The sequence below is a fragment of the Staurois parvus genome, unplaced genomic scaffold (genome assembly GCF_062004578.1).
Source record: "Staurois parvus isolate SC_StPar_1 unplaced genomic scaffold, SC_StPar_1.0 ptg002181l, whole genome shotgun sequence".
NCBI lineage: Eukaryota > Metazoa > Chordata > Amphibia > Anura > Ranidae > Staurois > Staurois parvus.
Window position 1 is genome coordinate 1,417,344 of NW_028319977.1, and position 22,394 is coordinate 1,439,737.

Sequence of the window (22,394 nt, forward strand, 5' to 3'; positions counted from 1 at the left end):
TACCAGCAATGATTACAGCTACAACTCAGGGTACATTATCATGCTCAGTAAGCTATAGATATAATACATTTGACATCCAGAGCAGATAACATTTTGAACCCCCCACCTGATCTGTATGACACAATTATTTTTAGTAATGATCATAAAATGACTGAAATGAACCTCAAACAGTAAACACTGTAACTCTAGTGTCCCATTATACAAGTCATAAATGGTGAAGGGTCCATTTACATTGGTGTTCAATGTATGGCCCCCTGACATTGGTGGTCAGTTTAGTACTGAAATTCTTGGTGGTATTTGGTGAATCCATGTAGGCAGGAGTGAGGCCGGGTGGAAGGAACAACACATGGAGGTCCAAGATTTCAAGGAAGTGTATTGTAAAGAACATTACAAACACACTGTAACATAGTCTATGTAGAGGTTTCAAATTGGCAGAAACAATCACATATCATTATGCAGTACTTGCAGAGGAAGATGCTCGAGGACCGACAGCACCTGGCACTGGAGGCAGCTAGGAGGCAATATGCAACAAGGCACTAGAAGCGGAAAGCAGTCCCTATACTGTCCCTCCTCACTTGGAACCTTTCCTTACGCTAGGCACCCTCTTACTATCCAGCAAATTCCTGTACCTATCCTATCTGCACACAAAATGTGTACCAACTGCAGTTAGCCACCAGTGTTTTTTATAAAAGCTGCCCTCACTAGATGGCTATGGAGGTCATCCGGGACAGCAGCATCCAATCGGACAGCTGATCACCCGAGGACACAAATGGAGCCCTAAGAGGAATGTGTCCTCCACTCTCCCTGCATGGTGGTTTCAGAGAGCACCACCTGTATAAGGAAGTCAACCTACACCTGCCTACACCCTTACATATATTTTCAGCACCATTAAGCCACATTATTAGATGGGCTCATTTACTTGGTGTTCACCTGCCTGTCCAGCAACCATATACTCTCATTTGCTATGGAATTCTTTAAATGAATTGAGTGGAATGCTAAAGGTATGGATCACAAAGCTAAACGCTCCTCCATTATTGCTTTCCTTAAGAAACAATAGGGGGATGCCATCACCTCATTTGAATCCCACTTGACTGATGTGACCCAACTCTCATGGGTGGGTTGGGATTATCCTGCAACCCATTCATTCACCTCCAGTGAGAATTTGCATCCTTATACCTGAATTTGTTGAGTTTATGTTACATCATGTGGAGTTTGACCAGCAGGGACAATATGTTTTTCTGTATGGTCCTGTTTTGGGCTCCCACTGTAGATATAAACCATAGATACAGAGGGATGGTCTTCCACCCTAGTTATAAATCAATTTATAATCCATTATGCCCTAATTGTCAAGGAGCCTCTAGTTCCATTGTATACCTGCCCTGGTTCTACCCACAGATACAGGCTTACTGAAAGCAAATAATAACCTATTTGCACAATGTTGTGGGTTCCCCAGTACAACTAGACCCTCAGCTAGCTTGCTGGGTCTTTTGAATTAAATATTTATCTTCACACCTTTTTGTATTAGGTATTGTTTATTGACACAGAAGATAATAGCCAAGGTGTAGGTCCAAGCTGGGGTGCCTACCTTACAGCAATGAAAAGTGATCTCCACTAGCTTCTGGTCCCCTGCCTAGCAGCTGCCCTGTTGCATTGTGAACACTGGAGGTCAACAGCTTGGCAGAGGCACAATTCATAGATTGCTTTGCATTTTCTCAATTGTGCGGTAATGCAATGCTGCACCCAAATTAAATTTATGTCCTTTTTTCCCCACTAATAGAGCTTTCTTTCGGTGTTCAATGTTTTGCTCTATAAACAAAAAAAGACCGACAAGTTTGAGAAAAAAACCCTTTATTTTTGAATTTTTACTATTAAACATGTCCAGTAACAAAATTTCAAAAATCTAATTTCGATATAACTTTAGGCCAAAATGTATTCTGCTACATGTCTTTGCTAAAACAAATCCCAATACGTGTAAATTAATGGGTTTATGTGAAAGTTATAGTGTTTACAATATACTGGAATTAACTTTTTATTTTTATTAGCAATGGTGGTGATCAGTGACTTATAGCAAGACTGTGGGACTGAGGCAGACATTCTGACACTGGGGGGAATTGATTTAGTGTCAATGACATCCCTAGTGACACCAATACAGGGATCAGTGCTAATAAAAAGCACTGACACTGTACTAATTGCACTGGGCATGAAGGGGTTAACATCTGGGGTGATCAAAGGATTAACTGTGTGCTGTTTCACTATGACGGCTGTGTGTGTGCTTCACTGTAAGTACACTGCTTTGTATGGCTCTGCTATGCAGAGAGATACAAAGCAGTGTGCAGCAGCTGACAGGGAAGAGATCTGTATGCTTGGTCAGTTGGTTAATGGTGGCTTTGATAGCTGAGAAGCCCTTGATAAACCTCCTGTAGAAATTTGCGAATCCAACAAAGCATTGTATTCCCTTTTTGTCTGATGGTGCAGGCCATTCCAAGATGGTAGAGACCTTTTGGGGATCCATCCTGAAACCTTCGTAGGGATGATTAATCCCAAGAATTGGATGATCTGGCGTTGAAATTCACATTTCTCAGGCTTGGCATAAAGACTATGAAGTCTCAGGCGCCTGAGGACCTTTTGTACATGTACTCGGTGGAGTTCAAGGGAAGCGGAAAAAATCAAAATGTCGTCAAGGTACACTATAACGAAAATGTCTAAGAAGTCTCTGAAAATATTGTTCACAAAATGTTGGAAGGTTGCAGGTGCATTACACAGGCCAAAGGGCATAACTAGGTATTCAAAATGCCCAAATCTGGTACGTAAGGCAGTTTTCCACTCATCTCCTTCTCGGATACATACAAGATTATATGCCCCTCTTAGATCCAGTTTGGTAAACAATGTTGCAGATCTCAGTTTCTGGAATAGTTCTGTAACCAATGGTAGGGGGTATCTGTTCTTGACTGTGATCTTATTTAGCTCATGGTAGTCAACACATGGACAAAGAGAGTGATCCTTCTTTTCTACGAAGAAGATGCCTGTTCCCGCTGGGGAGGCAGATGGGCGGATAAACCATTTCTTCATGCTGTCATCAAGGTAATCTTTCAGTGCTTCCAATTCCCGCTCTGACAAGGGGAAAATCTGACCAAAGGGAATCTCGGCCCCAGGTAATAATTTTATTGGGCAGTCATATGGTCTATGTGGTGGCAGTGTGTCAGCACCACGTTTGCTAAAGACTTTCAGGAAGCTGTGATAAGTCGTCAGGACAATTTGGTGTAATTTAGTTTCAGCATCAATACATAGTAGGGGTCTGGATGGAGCCAAAGGTTGGAGTAGGCAATGCTTGTGGCAGTAGGCGGACTGGAAGTTCACCTCACCAGATACCCAATTGATGTTATCGTTATGTGCCTGCAAACAGGGGATTCCCAAGATGACCGGAAATAGTAGGGAAGCAATGGCATCCAGACATAGTAGTTCCTTCTGGCCAGAGGAAGGTATCATGACTGATAGGGGAATCGTTTCCTGGGTGACTGCTCTAGATTTGATGTTGGATCCATCAGCCAAATTTACTGTAAGTCTCTGTGCTTTGGCTCGTAAGAGTATCTGGAGTTGCTAGGCGAAGGTTACGTCAATAAAACAGCTGCGAGCTCCAGAGTCAAGGATAGCGGAGACTGGAAGAGCTCTTTCCGAAAGCTGAAATGAGACGGGAATAGATTTGTGAGCAGAGTTGATGGGAGCAGAAGGTGGACTGGTGAGTAAGTTGTTTGGTGACTTACACAACTTGGTAGGGCAATTTCGCACATAGTGCCCGGATTCTCCGCAATAGAGGCACAAGTTATTCTGGTGCCGACGCTGGCATTCTTCAGGTGTCAATGAGGTTCGTAATAGCCCCAGTTGCATGGGTTCAGGTTCTGCAACTGATGGTGTAGTGGAGTTGGTTGGCACCATGTTTTCTGGTGGTGGTGCCCTGGGTAGCATCCACATGGGGCAGCCTAGCCCGGTAGATCTTTCTAATCTACGCTCCCTGAGACGACGGTCAATCTGTATAGAGATATTGATGAGTTTTTCCAGTGTGTTGGGTACTCTCACGCGGGCTAGTTCATCCTTGAGGGGCTAAGCAAGGCCTAAGAGGAACTGGTAACGTAGGGCAGCGTCGTTCCATTTGGTATCGGCTCTCCAGTGCCTAAACTCAGTAATGTAGTCCTCCACTGCCCTGCGTTCCTGCTGGAGTGCATGAAGAGCGGCCTCTGCTGATGCAGATCACTGGGGGGTCATCGTAGAGCTGAGCCATAGACTCAAAAAAGATATTTAAGGAGGCTAATTTGGCATCCTCCTTTTCCAGCAAGTGATGGACCCACGCCTGCAGGTCTCCCTGGAGCAGATATATCACAAACCCCACCTTAGTTGCTTCTAGTGAAAAGGTACGGGGTTGTAAAGCAAAATAAAGTTCACATGCGTTGTGGAATGCCCGAAATTTGCTGCGATCATCAGCAAATCTCTCTGGTGTAGGGACCCTTGGTTCTGGGGGTAGCATCATTACAGCAGGAGGCACCATGTTTCCTGGAGCAGCAGCGGGGGCAGGTGCTACTGCTGCACTAGCAGGAGGTGCAGGTGCGGGTAAGGTCTGAAGGCAGTTCTCCAGTAGTGTGTATCCCTCTTGCAGATCCTTGACGGCCTGTGTTAGTGCTGACATGTGATGACAGATTTCATCTAGAGGAGAGGCCCCTCTCTCAGGCTCCGACATGGCCTTCTGGTATTGTAACATACCTGGTTGGGGAGCCTGACGTGGAGAGAGGGCATCCTCTCACCACTCTCGTTTGGGACCCCTGATAGGGTAGACAGAAGGTATCGAGCTAGGTGGGGCACAAGTGCCCGACAGGTCTGCGGTGACAGCTGACAGGTGATGACCCGGAAGACCAGGATTCAGGTTGGTTACGGATGCAGGTGAGCAGGTGCAGCAGCAGGAAGGTATAGCAGAGGTATGGACAACCAAGGCAGCTGGCAGCCAGAGATAGTCACAGGCAAAGGTAGAAGTGTCAGACAAGCTGGGTCAGAATCAATCGGGTGGATCAGGTACAGAGGAGCAGGCAAGCGGATAGTCAAGGGATGAGCCGGGTCGGTGCAGGCGGAGTTCAATCTTAGTCAGGTCAAATCAGGTAGATAACAGGAGTCAGGATATAAGCACAGAACGTAGTAGACCAGAAGCCACCATTCTAAGTGCAGCAGGGGTTTAAATAGCCTGCCTGTGCACGCTGGTGTGTGCATGCGTGCATGCAACCGCATGCGCATGCGCACTGGCACGGCTGATGGGTACCCGATGTTGGCACATAGATGTGCACCAACACGAAGCTTTTTTACCCTGACACCATCTTTTAGCCAGTTTTCTATCCATTTACATACAGATTTTCCCAAGCCTGTAGACTTTACCTTACACATTAGCCGTGTGTGGGGAACTGTGTCAAACACTTTTGCAAAATCCAAGTATACCACGTTCACCGCCACCCCTCTGTCCAAGTATACCACGTCCACCGCCACCCCTCTGTCCAAGTATACCACATCCACCGCCACCCCTCTGTCCAAGTATACCATGTCCACCGCCACTCCTCTGTCCAAGTATACCACGTCCACCACCAACCCTCTGTCCAAGTATACCACGTCCACTGCCACCCCTCTGTCCAAGATTTTGCTCACTTCCTCATAAAAAGAAATCAGATTTGTTTGACAACTTCTGTCTTTCATGAATCCATGCTGTCTGTTGGTTAAAATATTTTTTTCCAGCAAGAACTCATCCATGTGGTCTTTTATTAAACTCTCCAGTGTCTTCTTGACTATAGAAGTTAAACTAACAGGTCTATAATTACTTGGTAAAAATTTTGACCCTTTTTTAAAGGGGCACCACATTGGCCTTACACCAGTCCAGTGGTACTATGCCAGTCATTAAAGAGTCCCTAAAAATTAGAAACAATGGCTTTGAAATTACAGCGCTCAATTCTTTAAGGACCCGTGGGTGTATGCCATCCAGTCCAGGTGCTTTATTCACCTTTATACTGTCTAAATATTTTTGGAGCATATCAGTTGTGAGCCAATGTGGATCATCTGGAGCTGTGTCAATACCATGTGCATTATGGACAAGAGCTCCCCCATGTTCCTTTGTATACACAGAGCTGAATAAGGTAGTTAATAATTTTGCATTCTCTTTGTCCCCAGTCACCCACTCTAGATTATTTTGTAAAGGGCCTACATGCTCGGACCGGACCTTTTTACTATTAATATATTTGAAGAATTTTTTGGGGTTGGTCCTGCTATCTTTTGCAATCTGTCGTTCGTTTTCAATTTTTGCGGCCTTTATTTACTTTTTACATATTCTATATATATATATATATATATATATATATATATATTCTTTGTAATGTTTAAATGATGATAGCATTCTTTCATTTTTATATTTAATAAAAGCTCTTTTCTTATTATCTATAGCTTTTTTAACTTTGACTGTAAGCCACATTGGTTTGATTTTTAGTCTTTTGAACTTGTTGCCCATGGGAATATATTTTGCAGTGTTATTGTGAAAACCAGTGCAATGCTACAAATTATGAAACCAAAGTGTATAAAAAGAAAATAAAATAAAATTAAATGTTCAGAATATTTATTGTGTATAAACAAAATATGCACAAAAAATTAAAAGTCTAAACTGATTTCTTCTTTGGGTGTCCCCTCCTTAAGTGATCACCAAGTGCCTCAACCACAATAGTGCATAAATCCACCACCAGATGTCTGCTCACCTCCAGCAGTGTGACCTCACATTATATAATGTTTGGTCTAACTGCACTTTTGGCCCCACATTGGACACTGAAGATCAACTTGATGGATTAAGCTGTTGTCCCAGGGTTCAGAGTACACTTCTCACCACCATAATACCTCATAAATAAAAAGCTTTACATAGTGCGTAAACTTTAAAACATTTTATTGTACACAAAACCATAGCCAAATGCACACTCACATGAAAAAGGTGCCTGACCAAGTATAAAATTCTCCACTATTACTCCATATAACTGGAGAAACTGTGCTGTAGGAGTCGGTAGTACTGCAGCGGTATACACCTCGATATGAATCCTCACCGACTGGAACAAAGTGCTCCTAGTGGGACCGTGTGCGTCATCCGATGCTCCTCCCAGACGCGTTTCATCACTTGTCACGTGACTTTTTCAAGGGGAAACTGATAGGTAGTTTACATTTATAATAAGCTCTGCATGATTTGAGATTACCAGGTCCAGTAGAGCATCATTCCTAGTTGGTGCCTCTATGAACTGTAGCATAAAATTGTCCTGTAGTAGGTTTAAAAATGCTTGCCCTTCAACTGTTCCTGCAGTACCATTACTCCAGTCAATTTCTGGGTAGTTAAAATCCCCCATTATTATCACTGTCCCAGCCCTTGCAGCCCTTTTTATCTGTGCAAGGAGTTGAGTTTCCACCTCCTCATTAACACTGGGAGGCCTATAACAAACTCCAATGATTACCTTTGTAGTACGCACCCCCATGTGCAGTTCCATCCATAATATTTCAGCCTCATCACACTCTCCATCAACTAGGTCCTCTTTCACATTCACTCTGAGATCACTTCTCACATAGAGACAGACACAACCATCTTTCCTATTTCCCCCGTCTCTCCAAAAGAGAACATAGCCAGGAATATTAATGGCTCAGTCATGTGAAGAATGAAGCCAAGATTCAGCAATACCAATTAAATCATAGTTCTCTTCATGCACCAAACCTTCCAACTCACCTATTGTGCTGGGCAGACTTCTGGCTTTGGGGAACAAACACTTTAATTCATTGACAATTTGTGCACTTGTATTTTGCATAATTTTTATTTTCATACAAATGGTACCAATTCCACTGGTTGTTTGTAACATGGGAACCTTCTTATCATCTTCCATAGCCCTCCCCCATCTTTCCCCATTCCACCCACCATTCAGTACTGACCCTTGTCTGATCTAGCTACCCTTTATAATTCCCACCTTGATCCTAGTTTAAATACTTCTCTAGCCTTCTCATAAATCTCTCCCCCAGCACAGAAGACCACCTTCTATTTAGGTCCATCTCTAGCATATAGGTTGCACCCCAATGAAAAGTTGGCCCAGTGCTCTAGAAACCCAAATCATTCCCTCTTACACCAGGTCTTTAGCCATGCATTGAGTTCTCTAATCTCCACCTGTCTTTCCTGAGTTGCGCATGGCACAGGTAATATTTCAGAGAATATCACCTTGGAGGTCCTTCCCTTCAACTTGCAGCCTAGTTCTTTGAATTGATTCTTAAGGAGCCTCCACCTTCCATGTATTCTGTCATTGGTTCCAACATGGACCAAGACAGCTGGGTCATGCCCAGCCCCTCCCAGTAATTTATCAACCCAGTCCACCACATGCTGAACCCTGGCACCAGGGAGACAAGAAAATCTTTTGGTTGAGGCGATCCTGGTGACAAATTATTCTAGAAGCCCTTCTGATTATAAAATCCCCTACTATCACTAGCTGTCTAGGCCTACCTGCCCTACCCTCATCACCCCTCCCAGATGGTCTGCCCTCCAGGCTGTTAGGGATAGCAGTGACATCCAGGGCTGCCAACCCTAAGCTTGCCACCCCCACATCTTTACCCAACTTGGCAAATCAGTTTGGTTGCACAAACCCAAGTTTGGCCTTCCTTTTCTGTGAGCCCCTACTACTCCCTCTCATTACAGTAACCCAACTTCCTATCTGATAATCCTGATTAGCCCTTCCGCCCTCCACATCAATCCCATTAACTACCTGCTCAGGGAGCAGAAGACCCCTTTTAAGGTTGTCGGTTCTGCCCAGTGTTGTAACTTGCTCCTCCAGATCTCTAACGCGAGTTTCCGGAAGAGCAACCCGCTCACATCTATCACAGCGGTATCCATCCCGGAGCTGTTGCTCCATCGTTTTTTTTTCTCTCTGCAAGTAGAGAGGGATACAATGTATTTCTCCCCTCTATTCAAAGAGGGAGCAAACCTAGAGGCAATCTTCACAGTGACTGATCGCTATGATAGCCAATCAGAGGCTATCACAACGACCAGGTGACCCGAAACAGGGACAGGACCCGGGGCTCCTAGTGAGACCCTGTTCCCTGGCTGTACGGGGCGCTCCCAGCACAAAGGCAGATACACATATACACGGCCCCAGGGATAAAAGCCCAGTCCAGTGAGGCCCATATATGCGCACGTGAGGCGGGAAGGGGTTGATATATACATGAATCTAATTGTTCCCCCTGTGCCTCTGACTTCCACTCCTCTTGACTGGTCAGTGTCAGCAGGAACGTCTCCAAGACGTATTGGCTCAGTCCTGAATTTGACAGACCCCTTGAAAGCCACATGGTCCCCTTGTTGCTTAAAATCAAAATAGATCTAGATGTGAGATTACCCAAAGGAATGTGTTTTCTCTAACAGGCAGTCTGTTTAGTCCCAAACTGTATATACTGTACATGAAGTAATATATTTATTATTATTAAGAGTAGGGAAATGATGCTGGTGTCACGGCATGTTCATTGGTTTTTAAAAAATGTGCTCGTTGATATACTATATGACTCAATAAAATAGAATTTGCTTTAAATTAATACATTGCAAATAACTGTTTATGGGATAACTGATCTGGTTGAAGAAGATGATGAAATGTATCCAGTTATTGCTGGCATTGTACCCATTATTTTTAAGACCAATATTCAGCCTGACTAATGTGTATGGATTCATCAAAATGTTACAATTTTTTTTTTATTAGAGAAATTTTATTAAGTCATAGAAGTTTCTAAATAAGTATTTGTACACTTGTTGCTTTTTTCTAACTGCTTATTATTTATGCATGTTGTCTGTTAATTCAGCATGGCAATTATATGTACCGTATTTTTCACTCCATAAGACGCACTTTTTTCCCCCCAAAAAAGGGGGGAAAATGTCAGTGCGTCTTATGGAGCGAATATGGAGCGGCTGGTCCGGTATTTCCACCGCCGCCGTGTCAGAATATGGGCTGGCCGCTCAGCTCTGCAGCGGAACCTTACCTGTTCCTCTTCCCAGCTTCTGTAGTGTGGGCGCTCGGCTTGACAGCCGGCTGCCAAGTGCGCATGCGCAAGAAGCGGTGCGCTTTGTGAATGGTAAGGCGGCACCTGGGACACATGACAGGTCCCAGAAGCCGCTGGACCAATCACAAAGCGCAGCGCTTTTCGCTCATGCGCACTGGGCACCCAGCTGTCAACCCGAGCGCCCACACTACAGAAGCTGGGAAGACAGCGCGCCGCTGGATAGAGGAACAGGTAAGGTCCCGCTGCAGAGTGGACACTAACCAAAGAACAACTCCGCGGAAGTAAGAGCGGGTACCTGTCAAATTTAGGTACTTGCCCCCCCCCCCCTCCCAAAGGTTAGCAGTCATCTCCTGTACTGTCCGCAGTCTCTGGTCATCCCTGTACTGTCCGCAGTCTCTGGTCATCTCCGGTACTATGTCTGCAGTCTCTGGTCATCTCCGGTACTATGTCTGCAGTCTCTGGTTATCTCCTGTACTATGTCTGCAGTCTCTGGTCACCTCCTGTACTGTCTGCAGTCTCTGGTCATCTCCTGTACTGTCCGCAGTCTCTGGTCATCTCCGGTACTATGTCTGCAGTCTCTGGTTATCTCCTGTACTATGTCTGCAGTCTCTGGTCATCTCTTGTACTATGTCTGCAGTCTCTGGTCATCTCCTGTACTATGTCTGCAGTCTCTGGTCATCTCTTGTACTATGTCTGCAGTCTCTGGTCATCTCCTGTACTATGTCTGCAGTCTCTGGTCATCTCTTGTACTATGTCTGCAGTCTCTGGTCATCTCCTGTACTATGTCTGCAGTCTCCGGTCATCTCCTGTACTATGCCTGCAGTCTCTGGTCATCTCCTGTACTATGTCTGCAGTCCATGGTCATCTCCTGTACTATGTCTGCAGTCTCTGGTCATCTCCTGTACTATGTCTGCAGTCTCTGGTCATCTCCTGTACTATGTCTGCAGTCTCTGGTCATCCCCTGTACTGTGTCCGCAGTCTCTGGTCATCTCCTGTACTGTGTCTGCAGTCTCTGGTCATCTCCTGTACTATGTCTGCAGTCTCTGGTCATCTCCTGTACTATGTCTGCAGTCTCTGGTCATCTCCTGTACTATGTCTGCAGTCTCTGGTCATCCCCTGTACTGTGTCCGCAGTCTCTGGTCATCTCCTGTACTGTGTCTGCAGTCTCTGGTCATCTCCTGTACTATGTCTGCAGTCTCTGGTCATCTCCTGTACTATGTCTGCAGTCTCTGGTCATCTCCTGTACTATGTCTGCAGTCTCTGGTCATCCCCTGTACTGTGTCCGCAGTCTCTGGTCATCTCCTGTACTGTGTCCGCAGTCTCTGGTCATCTCCTGTACTATGTCTGCAGTCTCTGGTCATCTCCTGTACTATGTCTGCAGTCTCTGGTCATCTCCTGTACTGTGTCCGCAGTCTCTGGTCATCTCCTGTACTATGCCTGCAGTCTCTGGTCATCTCCTGTACTATGCATGCAGTCTCTGGTCATCTCCTGTACTATGCCTGCAGTCTCTGGTCATCTCCTGTACTATGTCTGCAGTCTCTGGTCATCTCCTGTACTATGTCTGCAGTCTCTGATCATCTCCTGTACTATGTCTGCAGTCTCTGGTCATCTCCTGTACTGTGTCCACAGTCTCTGGTCTTCTCCTGTACTACGTCCGCAGTCTCTGGTCATCTCCTGTACTATGTCTGCAGTCTCCGGTCCTCTCCTGTACTATGCCTGCAGTCTCTGGTCATCTCCTGTACTGTGTCTACAGTTCATTGGTTCAGAATATTTTTTTCCTGTTTTCTGCCTCTAAAACCTAGGTGCGTCTTATGGTCAGGTGCATCTTATGGAGCGAAAAATACGGTACATTCATCAAAGTTTTACTAAAATTAAGAAAAAAAAAGCTGTACATTTTTTTTAAATAATTGTATTTTTTACTAATTAAGATTTATTAAAACAGTCAAAGAAGAATACAGTATTTATACAAGACACAAGACAGTCGAAGAAGATGATGAATAAGTATTTATAAATTTGCTGCTTTTATCTAACTGCTTATTGTAAAATTTTAATATAGTACATGTTGTATGTTAATTCAGCATGACTCAAATATATTATTATTATTATGCAGAAGTTATATAGTGTCTACAGTTTGCACAGCGCTTTACAAATGAAGGCAGACATTACAGTTACAACACAATTTGGTACAAGAAGAAACAGAGTGCCTGGCTCATTAGAGCTTACAATCTAATACATTCATCAAAGTTTTACTAAAATATAAAAAAGCTGTACATCTTTAAAATAATTGTATTTTTGCCTTACAGTGATTTATTACAACAGTCAAAGAAGAATATTTATACATTTGCAGTTTTTTACTAACTGCTTATTAATTATATAATCAGGCTGATTTACTAAAGGAGTTAAGCATCTTTACATGACAAATTGTGAGAATTTTCACTTATCCAATTATGTGAACAGCAAATTGCTGATTATTTATTTATTCTGCAATTTTAGCCATTCATAGTAGAAAAACAGCAAGTTGCTCTTGCCATGATTGGATAATTCTACTGAATATTGATACAGTTCATTGTCTAATGATTCCTAACTACTCCCGTTATGCAAAAATCAAAATGACTATAATTCACTAATGAATCCACAACAAAAAAGTTTATAAAATGGTTGGTGTTACATTTAAATGAAGACATCACAACATTTATAAATTAATATAAATGAGTAAATGATATGTATATAAATAAGTAGTTCTGAGTTTACTGCTTTCCCCCATCTGCTTATTATGAATATGATTATAAGTCAATAAAATCAATCCATATTACCAATACAAACTCAAAGAAAAAAAACAGTTTTTATTATTGCGCCGTAAAGCAGAACTCCAGTTAGATTTTTTTTACCATGCAGTTGTCCCCCACTGCATGGATCAGCTGCTCATTTTTTCTAGGGGTGAGGGCTAAGCTCATACTCACCTGACCCACTGATCCAATGGAAAACCTCTCCCATGATCCAGCAGTGGACTGTTCCTGTCTGTGGAGCATGCATTGAGCATGCTGACGTCACAAACAGCCCATGTACAATACTGCTGGACCACAGAGGGGCAGGAGCTGAAAGGACCAGTCTTGAGCGGGAAGGTTCGGTGGGTCAAGTGAGTATATCTTTGGTGTCCTCTGCCCTAGAACAAGACGAGCATTTGACTCATGCACTGCTGGTACGGCCCTACAGCATGGGCCAAAAACAAATTTCCCATATTTCTGCTTTAAGACATTGTTCACTATCTTGCCATCAGTCACAAAGGGGTCACCTCCTCCGGCTCTCTAGGGCAAGGTCCAGGAGTTTTTCTGTTGAACAAGCAATCAGTCCAACAATGGACAATCCTGAAGAACTGATTTCTTAGTTTTGTTGCTACATAAATAAGCAAAATAGAGTGTAGAGCCGGGAAAATGTTTGTTATAAGATAACACCAAAACATTCCCAATAATTCCATATACATTTGCAATAAATTCACTGCAATAAAAAAACTACAGACCAGGAAAGAGAAAACAGTAAATGTTATAGTCCTACGGTAGGTGTCTACATTACCACGATTATTCAGTCTACTTGTGTGAAGACCAAGCAAAATGATAAGCAAAACCGAAGCTATGAAGTACATGGGAAGGGGTAAAACATTCCACAATGTATTAAAATAGTGCATTGTTTTCAGCTGATTAGTAATGTCTGAAATGTTATCTTGTGTTGAATTTCTAAAGAACATATTAAAAGCGAACAAACAATTCACTGATGAATATCCCAAAGACAAAATGAAAGAGGCAATAATCAGGTAGACGACCCTCTTTGATATGATGGTCTTTAGACGTAAGATAAACACATTGTGAAAGGTGGAGATCTTAAAGTAGAAGAACATGGAGAGCATGGTTGATAACCAGATATTGGAAAAAGATAAGGAATTCAAAGTGAATATAATCAATATAGAACATATTATACTTATCTCTGAGAAGAAATACAATAAAAATAACTGCAAGAACAAGGCAGCATGAAAGAAGATCCTTGATATCCCAATAGTGGTGATAATTTTGTCCGCACCTGTTATGGATCTTCCATTCAGCCAGTCAATGACATTAACAGCCACAATAAATGATTGTGTCACCAGACCTACCAGCACTAATGCTGTAAGCAAGGCTAATGGAAACAGATTTTGTTCTAGAATAATTTCATCATAGTCTTTTTTTGGGGAATTCTCCATGTTTGCAATCACATACAAGAGCTGTGTGTATAAAATTGATAGATGAGCTCTATTTATTGATAGAACGTGACTTTGTTGAATGTATGATGCAAATGGTAATGCAAATACCTTGGTTGTACCAATGGTTATACAAATACAAGAGTTGAGCGTGAGCATGATGTTCATGGAAGTGGTCGTATGATAATACAAGAACATCCAATGGAAAAAATGTAAATGTTTATTGCAAGCAAATATGGAATATTTTTTTTTATATGCCAGAAACAGATTTATTGCAAGCACAAAGCATGTTTATATCCTTACAACAAAGTACAACAAAAGGCAACAATTTTTTGTTTTGTTCTATACAGAAGGGAGAGGGGTTAGAACGCGAGTCAGTTTTTATTGCTGTCTGTGCCTCCCATTAGGGAGTGTAATAGAAATGCTGTGTGCAATAACTAAAAGCAAGTCATATACACGCACACAATCATCATGTAGTCATGCAGGTACCTTTTAATCAGCATTTACACCATTACATATTCTACGCATGTGAAAGACACTCTACCAAATAAACACCTGCCCTGACACATCATAGCATTTACCCAGCACTCCAAGAAATAACAGAAGCCAACTGCAATATTCTTGCACCGTCATAACCTCCACTTTTATTATCACATGACACACAGGAGGATATATCTTATAGTCATCACAATCTGCATAATAACACACACCAATAATAATGTGAGCATTACAGCATGAAATAGACACATCATTTGACAGCATCACATCATAGAATTAATACATTACCAAAGCTATGTTACAAGCTCAAAGAAGCAGATCCCATCAGAACCACACTGCCCAGGAGGTCACGGGGAAGCCGTAGGCGAGACCAGTTGATGAGCCCATATAGCCTTGGCAAAAATCCCAGCATCAGAGCATCCTCTGGCCACTAGGGGGGCTTATTCCTGGTCTCGCCTGGACCTCTGCCTTTTAAACCAATTTTCTGGAAGCTATCCAATAGTGGGCGGGCACCACACCCACCACAGGAGGAGCTGGCAGAAGGGTTCTGCGAGGATAACAGAGTCATGTTCAACCACCATATTCGTTATCTGAAAAGTCACACTTTTGCTTCTTATCTATCCCAAAACTTCTTCTCATCTACCCCAGACTTAAGGATTTCTAACTTCTCAAGCAAGTAGACGTCTTTAAACAGGTTTTTATCTCCTAATGTGAGGTTACTAGATGTCATAAACACGTTCAATTTCCATAAACAAGTTTTATCTTGCTCTCAGCAGAATATCTTGTGATTCTGTTCCTTTGGCCTACAGAAATGACACATTAGTCACCTCTCATGCCCCTGGCATTTGGGCAACAATGCTTTATTGTAAAAAAAAGAAACAAAGGGTCCAAGGCCAACACATTTCATAGGCATTACAGGGAGATTCATCTTCGCTTTTTGTCCTGGGTACCATTATCATTCAAAATGAAAGCAAAGAAAAATCTAAAATGTTAGGTTTCCCCAGAAAGTTTGAGAGGACTGTAACCATATTAGTGACAGAAACAAATAAAGTGTTACCAAACCCACAACAGTAAAAATCAGTCTGTATATACAGTAAAGCATGCTTGTGTATAACACAACCTAAGGGGTTAATTCTCTGTATTGTGTAAAAAAGCTGTTTGATCCTTTCTTCTCTGCCCCTCCTCTTGTTGAAATGACCACCTGATACAAACTGAATCTGTAGTCACATGCACATGCTCAATTTGGTGTGTATTACTAGAAAGGATTTTTTTTTTCTTGACAGAGTGCATGCGATCAGCACAGGGCCAATCAGCACTGTCCAGACAAGGGTTTCACATCCTCCTAGAGCGGAAAGAAAATTCTTCCTACAAATGTTAACATGTGCTCTGCTGGACACTGATAGAAGTCACAAAACTGCTCTAACACTCTCATGCTCTACTGCTGATGAGAAAAGGTATTTAGCAGTTTATATTTACTAACCTAATTGCATTTCCATGTTCTGTGTACTGTGGGAGACCAGATATAGTGAATGCAGGGTCTGGGGAGATCGGATATATTGAATGCAGGGTCCGGGGAATCCAGATATAGGGAATGCAGGGTCCGGGGAATCCAGATATAGTGAATGCAGGGTCCGGGGTTTAGTAACACTTGAAGAATTTTAAAGCTAATAAAAAAAATATAGAAAATATTATAGTTATCGCTGGAAAGTGCTTAAATAAAAATAATTCCAACAGGTAAGCAGTGTGAAAGAAGATCCTTGATAACCCAGCAGAGGTAATTATTTTGTCGGTACCTGTTATTCACAGCCACAATAAATGATTGTATCACCAGACCTGCTGGTTTAGTAAAACTTTAAGTACTGTCCATGATACTTTTTTTATTTGCACTAATATATAATATTTCAGGTCAGGCTTCCGGGGTGTACCCCCTTCTTCAAGGTCCAAGCAGCACTAATGAAGAAAGTTAGCAGAATGTTAAAGGATAAGTTCACCTTTTGGACAAAAATAATAAATGCACATTTTTTTGCAGGTAAAAAAATTAGCATTTATTATTTTTGTCCAAAGGAGCCTGTGAAGCATTGCACTAGCGATCAGTAAATCGCCTATGCCATGTCTCCTGCAGACTTGTCAGAATATCTGCTTGCCATATGCGATGTATGGACAAGCAGATATCCTGACAAGAAGCTTCAATGAATGTTCACGGCACTCCACAGTACTGTGGTAATTCATGGAAAATTACAAGCCCACAGCCGCTAAGGATGCCAGGACTTGCAGTTCATTCATTTGCGGAGGTCAGTGAATGAATGATGCTGTTGTGTGGGCAGAGCCCTGAGCGGCCACTCTGTTTTCAATAGTGAAAATAGTATGGCGAGTCTTCTTCCCGTATTATCTGTCAGAGGAAAGGGGCGGACATAGCTGGAGCTATGGGAACGTGTTACATGTTCCACCCTACAAACGGGTGGAAAATGTAACATGTAACATATTCCCATAGCTGAACTTATCCTTTAAAGTTACTTTAACGTTCTGCTAAAACTTTGTGCATTAGTAATGCTTGGACCTTGAAGAAGGGGGTACACCCCAAAAGATTGTCTTGAAAAATCGTATGTTAGTGCAAATAAAAAAAGTATCACAGACAGTACTCAATTGTATCTTTCCCCCAGAAAAGTAATAGAGGAGAAATCTTCCAATGGGGACACTAGTTCTGGTAAGCTGGGTGTCCCCAAGGGATTCCCTTAATTTGCTGGAATTTCCTCTCACTTTCTTTTTTGGGTATGGGTCAGGAAGTGAAGGGAAATCTCCCCAATGGAACACAGATGGCAAAAGATAAACTGACGGGTTATGACTCTCCCTTACTCTATCCCAAAAAAAGAAGGTTTGCCTATAGTTCTACTTTAATTTTATAATGCATGTAAGGGGGTGTCAGATCGTTTCATTTACAGGGCATTTCATTTACTACTTCTCCCCATTACTGTGGGTAGATGTAGTCCCCTGTTTGGCTGTCGGGATCTCTCTTACCCCTTTAGAACATGGTGTTGCTGTATGGAGCAAAAAGCAGTCACATGGCCACTGCTGAGTTCCAAATGGGCAGGGGTAAGGGTAGTCCAGTAGGCACTAAGGGCAAGCTGCGTAGGAGCGAAGCATAACTCTGCAGAAGGGAAACAAAGAATAACACAGCGCCTCTAAGTATGTACTTACCCTTTTGGGGAAGCCAATGCCTACTATTGGCACTGAAATCTCATTGGATTTGGGTGGATATTTTGACATGGCCTTGATATATATCACATATCATGCCATGTGGGTCAGTCCTCCATGGGAGATAGAAGGGACAACATGTAGTTGTAAGTATGTCCCATTGGCGATCCCCTTCCTGGGAAGGAGTCATTGACCTGCTGCATGCTTTCAATAGGCATTGGAAGGTAACATCCTTTATAAAGGGTATGTTTTGAGTTTGTTCTGGACTGAGCTTTTTCCATTTGTGTGCCTACCCTGTTATGGGCTGGAAACATCATTAAGGAAATTAGTTTGGAGTAGATATGTAAAGGAGGGTCCCACTCTTGGGCAAGAAATTTGTAGCACCCCAATACCCCCTCTTCTAAAGCCATGGAAGTAAATTACAGCATGGTGTTGAACACCTTTATATGAAACTTTATGAATGCCAGTAGGTGGAACTGTTATCACCATTACTTGGATCCTAAATTAAGAAGCATGCTGAAATAAAATGCCTCATCCTTGTGTTGCACAGCATTGTGAAGATAGGCCTCAGTATGTAGGCAAGTGTAGTTCTTGCTCCATTCAGCAGGGAGCATCTTGCCACTACATTGATTGTGGAGACTCAGAGGGGTGTTTTCCCTCTGGAACCTCCATAGGCATAACAAGGGAGAGCAGCTGTTGGACACTGCAATCCCTGGTGACCTTCCAAGGCCATCTTGGTTGGAGCAGCTTTTTTAAATAGGGGGTTTTGCACACATTCTGTGAGTGGTTAGTGTAGAGAGGAGGACCAACTCTGTCAGGGAGGAAGACTGAGTGTTACGGAAAGGTTCCAATTTGAGGAGGGCGAGCATAGGGATGCCCCTATATGCACTCTAGGCACCAATCTCCGGAGTTGCCAGTGTACACCTTCCTATATTCTCTGTCTCCTATCAGTGCCATCTACAAAAACCCCAATGGAAAAAGTTATTGCGCCTGTTACTGAAAATGTATTGCACCTATTACTGCAAGAGTTAAGCCGGCCATACATGGGTCAAATTTTGAAAGAGTTTTCTTTCTAAAATCTTTTCTAAGATTTTTTTTTTTCAAATATCACATCATTAGTGGGCCACAGCAAAGGTTGCTTTTCGAATGACCACCGAATTTGAGTGATCGGGTATGTTGGAAATTTTTTTAAAAAACTAATGATTTTCTAATCAATAATGGGAGAATCCTGACTGAAAAAGAAATGAGCGTGAGCTGTGACCTGGAAAGAAAAGAAAATTCTTGACCACGAAAAATCTTTTCTGTAGCAACACAAGGTGAAATCAAAGGCTTGGTTGGTCAAATTTCGAAATCAAAGGTGGCACCATTGGATTACAAAATGCCCAAAATTTCCAATTTTCTAAACAAACTTTGTTCATAATTCGACCCATGTATGGCCTGCATTACTGTGCTTATTGCTGTAATTGTTATTGAATGTTGTTGTACCTGTAATGCAGGTGTTTTACACCTGTTGCCATCAAAGATTATATTAGTGCTAACTGTTGTGTTCTACAAACACATCCTGTTCCAAATTATTATGCAAATTCTATTTAAGTGTCACAAAGATTACATATTTTGTTTTTCAGTTTAACTCATGGATGGCATTGTGTGTCAGGGCTCTTTTGATCACTGAAAACAATCTCGGACACCTGTGATAATTAGATTGGCCGGTGAACCCAATTTAAGGAAAAACTACTAAAGGAGGGTGTTCCACATTATTAAGCAGAGCACCATTTTCAAGCAATATGGGGAAGAAAAAACATCTCTCTGCTGCTGAAAAGAGTGCAATGCCTTGGACGAGGTATGAAAACATTAGATATTTCACAAAAACTTAAGCATGATCATCGCACTATTAAGAGATTTGTGGCTGATTCAGAGCACAGACGTGTTGGTGCAGATAAAAGCACATTGAGGAAGATTTCTGCCAGATCCATGCATCGGATCAAGAGAGCAGCTGCTAAAATACCATTACATAGCAGCAAACAGATATTTGAAGCTGCTGGTGCCTCTGGAGTCCCACGGACATCAAGGTGTAGCGTCCTCCAGAGTCTTGCAACTGTGCATAAACCTTCTATTTAGCCACCACAAATCAATGTTCAAAAGCAGAAAAGGCTGCATTGGGCAGAAAAATACATGAAGACTAATTTTCAAACAGTCCTGTTCACTGATGAGTGCCGTGCAACCCTGGATGGTCCAGATGGATGAAGTAGTGGATGGTTGGTGGACGGCCACTCTGTTCCAACAAGGCTGCGACATCAGCAAGGCGGTGGTGGAGTCATGTTTTGGGCCGGAATCATGGGAACAGAGCTGGTCGGCCCCTTTAGGGTCCCCGAAGGTGTAAAGATGACCTATGCAAAGTATGTGGAGTTTATGACTGATCACTTTCTTCCCTGGTACAGAAGGAAGAACTATGCTTTCCGTAATAAAATCATCTTCATGCATGACAATGCACCATCTCATGCTGCAAAGAATACCTCTGCATCAATGGCTGTTATGGGGATAAAAGGAGAGAAAGTCATGGTGTGGCCTCTATCCTCCCCTGACCTCAATCCTATTGAGAACCTTTGGAGCATCCTCAAGCAAAAGATCTATGAGGGTGGGAGGCAGTTTACATCCAAACAGCAGCTCTGGGAGGCTATTCTGACATCTTACAAACAAATTCAAGCAGAAACTGTCCAAAAACTCACAAGTTCAATGGATGCAAGACTTGTGAAGCTGCTATCAAATAAGGGGTCCTATGTTACAATGTAACGTGACCTGTTAAATGTTTAAAATGTTAAAATGTTGTTAAAAGTTTGATTGAAATAGCTTTTGATTTCAGTAAATATGCTGCAAACACAACAAATGACAATTTTCAGTTCTTTACAACCTATAAAGTGTTTTGAAACTTACTGTGCGGAATAATTTGGAACAAAAATCCTGTTATCATTAGGAGGTTTGTTCAATAAAATGTGAATTGTACTCTTAATAGTTGATAACACGAGAATTATGCTGACTGTTATTTACATCAATTATTTAGGTAATTGAGAAAAATATCATTTGCATAATAATTTGGAACAGGGTGTACTTATCACTCTTTAACCTTCTAAACACAATAACTTTTATCACTTTGGGGACTCTGCATAAGATCATGCCCCATTGTAGACCTCACAATGTCTTCCAATAGCTAGAAGAACCCTCACATGTGTAATGTATTTCAGTTTTCTATGTGTATTTGGTGGATTCTGCCTCCAGTCTTAGGCTAGGTTCACGCCTATGCTGTTTGCATTTGATCCGTTTCTGCAGTGCTTTTTGAATTTTTGCACATGCATTTTTGACGGGCTTTTGGTGTGTTTTGTGGGTTTTTTTTGGCCAACTTGTTGCTGGGCAGATTAAAAACACAAAACACATCAAAAATGCGTGAAAAAGGCACTCAAAACGCAGCACTTGCATTTTATATGCGGTTCCATTGAAGTCTATTAGACTAACAACGCAAACTGCTGTGGAAAAAGAAATCCCTGAAGCCAGGTTCACACCAGTGCATGCCATTTATCATGATTTCCTATACATCACATTCACATCTATGCAGTTTTTGCAGGCGCGTTTTTTGGATTTTGTAAAGGGTCTTTTACCACAGCAGTGTGCGTTTTAAGTCCAATAGACTTTAATGGAACTGCATATAAAATGCAAGTGCTGTGTTCTGCGCGTGTTTTTGATGCTTTTTGCATTTTAATCTGCCCAGCAACAGGTTTGCCAAAAAAAAACAAAACACAAAATGACCCAAAAAAGGTGTAAATGCCCCAAAAACGTGTAAAAAAATGCAAGTGAACAAAAAACGCAAAATGCACCGCAGAAACAGCTCAAACACAAACAGCATAGGTGTGAACCTAGCCTGACCTTTTCCAAAAAATGCGCTGGCAAAAACTGCATAGATGTGAATAGAGATGAGCGAAGAAATGAAAAATTCGATTCGACTGATTCGGCGAATTCGTGGACAATATTCGATTCGAGTCGAATAAATTCGCTGTGAATTTAACTTAAAAAAGGGTGTTTCTAGGCTTCAGAGAGACTTAATATTAGTGCAGAACACTGTACCTTTAATTTAAATGCCCTTGGAGTCTGCTGGGGAAGAGAAATAATACTGTCAGTCAGTATGACATGCAGATGAGTGCCGTCGATCTTAGAATCACCGCACACTTCACTCATTTGGGCAGTCACGGGGCCAAAACCAGAGTGTGGAGCCACAGTGTGGCGGTGGAGGCAGCAGCAATGGGAGGCCATACAGCACCCTATGACAAAAATGGAAACCACCAGCAGTGTGAGGAGACCTGAAAGTGGCACATGGCAGAGTGTGGCGATAGAGACAGCAGCAATGGGAGGCCGTACAGGGACC

The 22,394-nt window shown here is 42.3% G+C and overlaps 1 protein-coding gene across 1 annotated transcript; it reads right to left on the bottom strand.

The window, feature by feature from the left end:
- Window positions 1–13,342: 13,342 nt before the first annotated feature.
- On the bottom strand, window positions 13,343–14,296 carry LOC149432230 (taste receptor type 2 member 13-like). The gene has a single exon (XM_089665340.1). The coding sequence runs from the start codon at window positions 14,294–14,296 to the stop codon at window positions 13,343–13,345; it is 954 nt and encodes a 317-aa protein (XP_089521466.1).
- Between the last annotated feature and the right edge of the window lie 8,098 nt (window positions 14,297–22,394).

What these genes read in the sequence shown, in the direction of transcription:
- LOC149432230 (XM_089665340.1), bottom strand. Translation starts at nt 14,296, where the DNA reads ATGGAGAATTCCCCAAAAAAAGACTATGATGAAATTATTCTAGAACAA.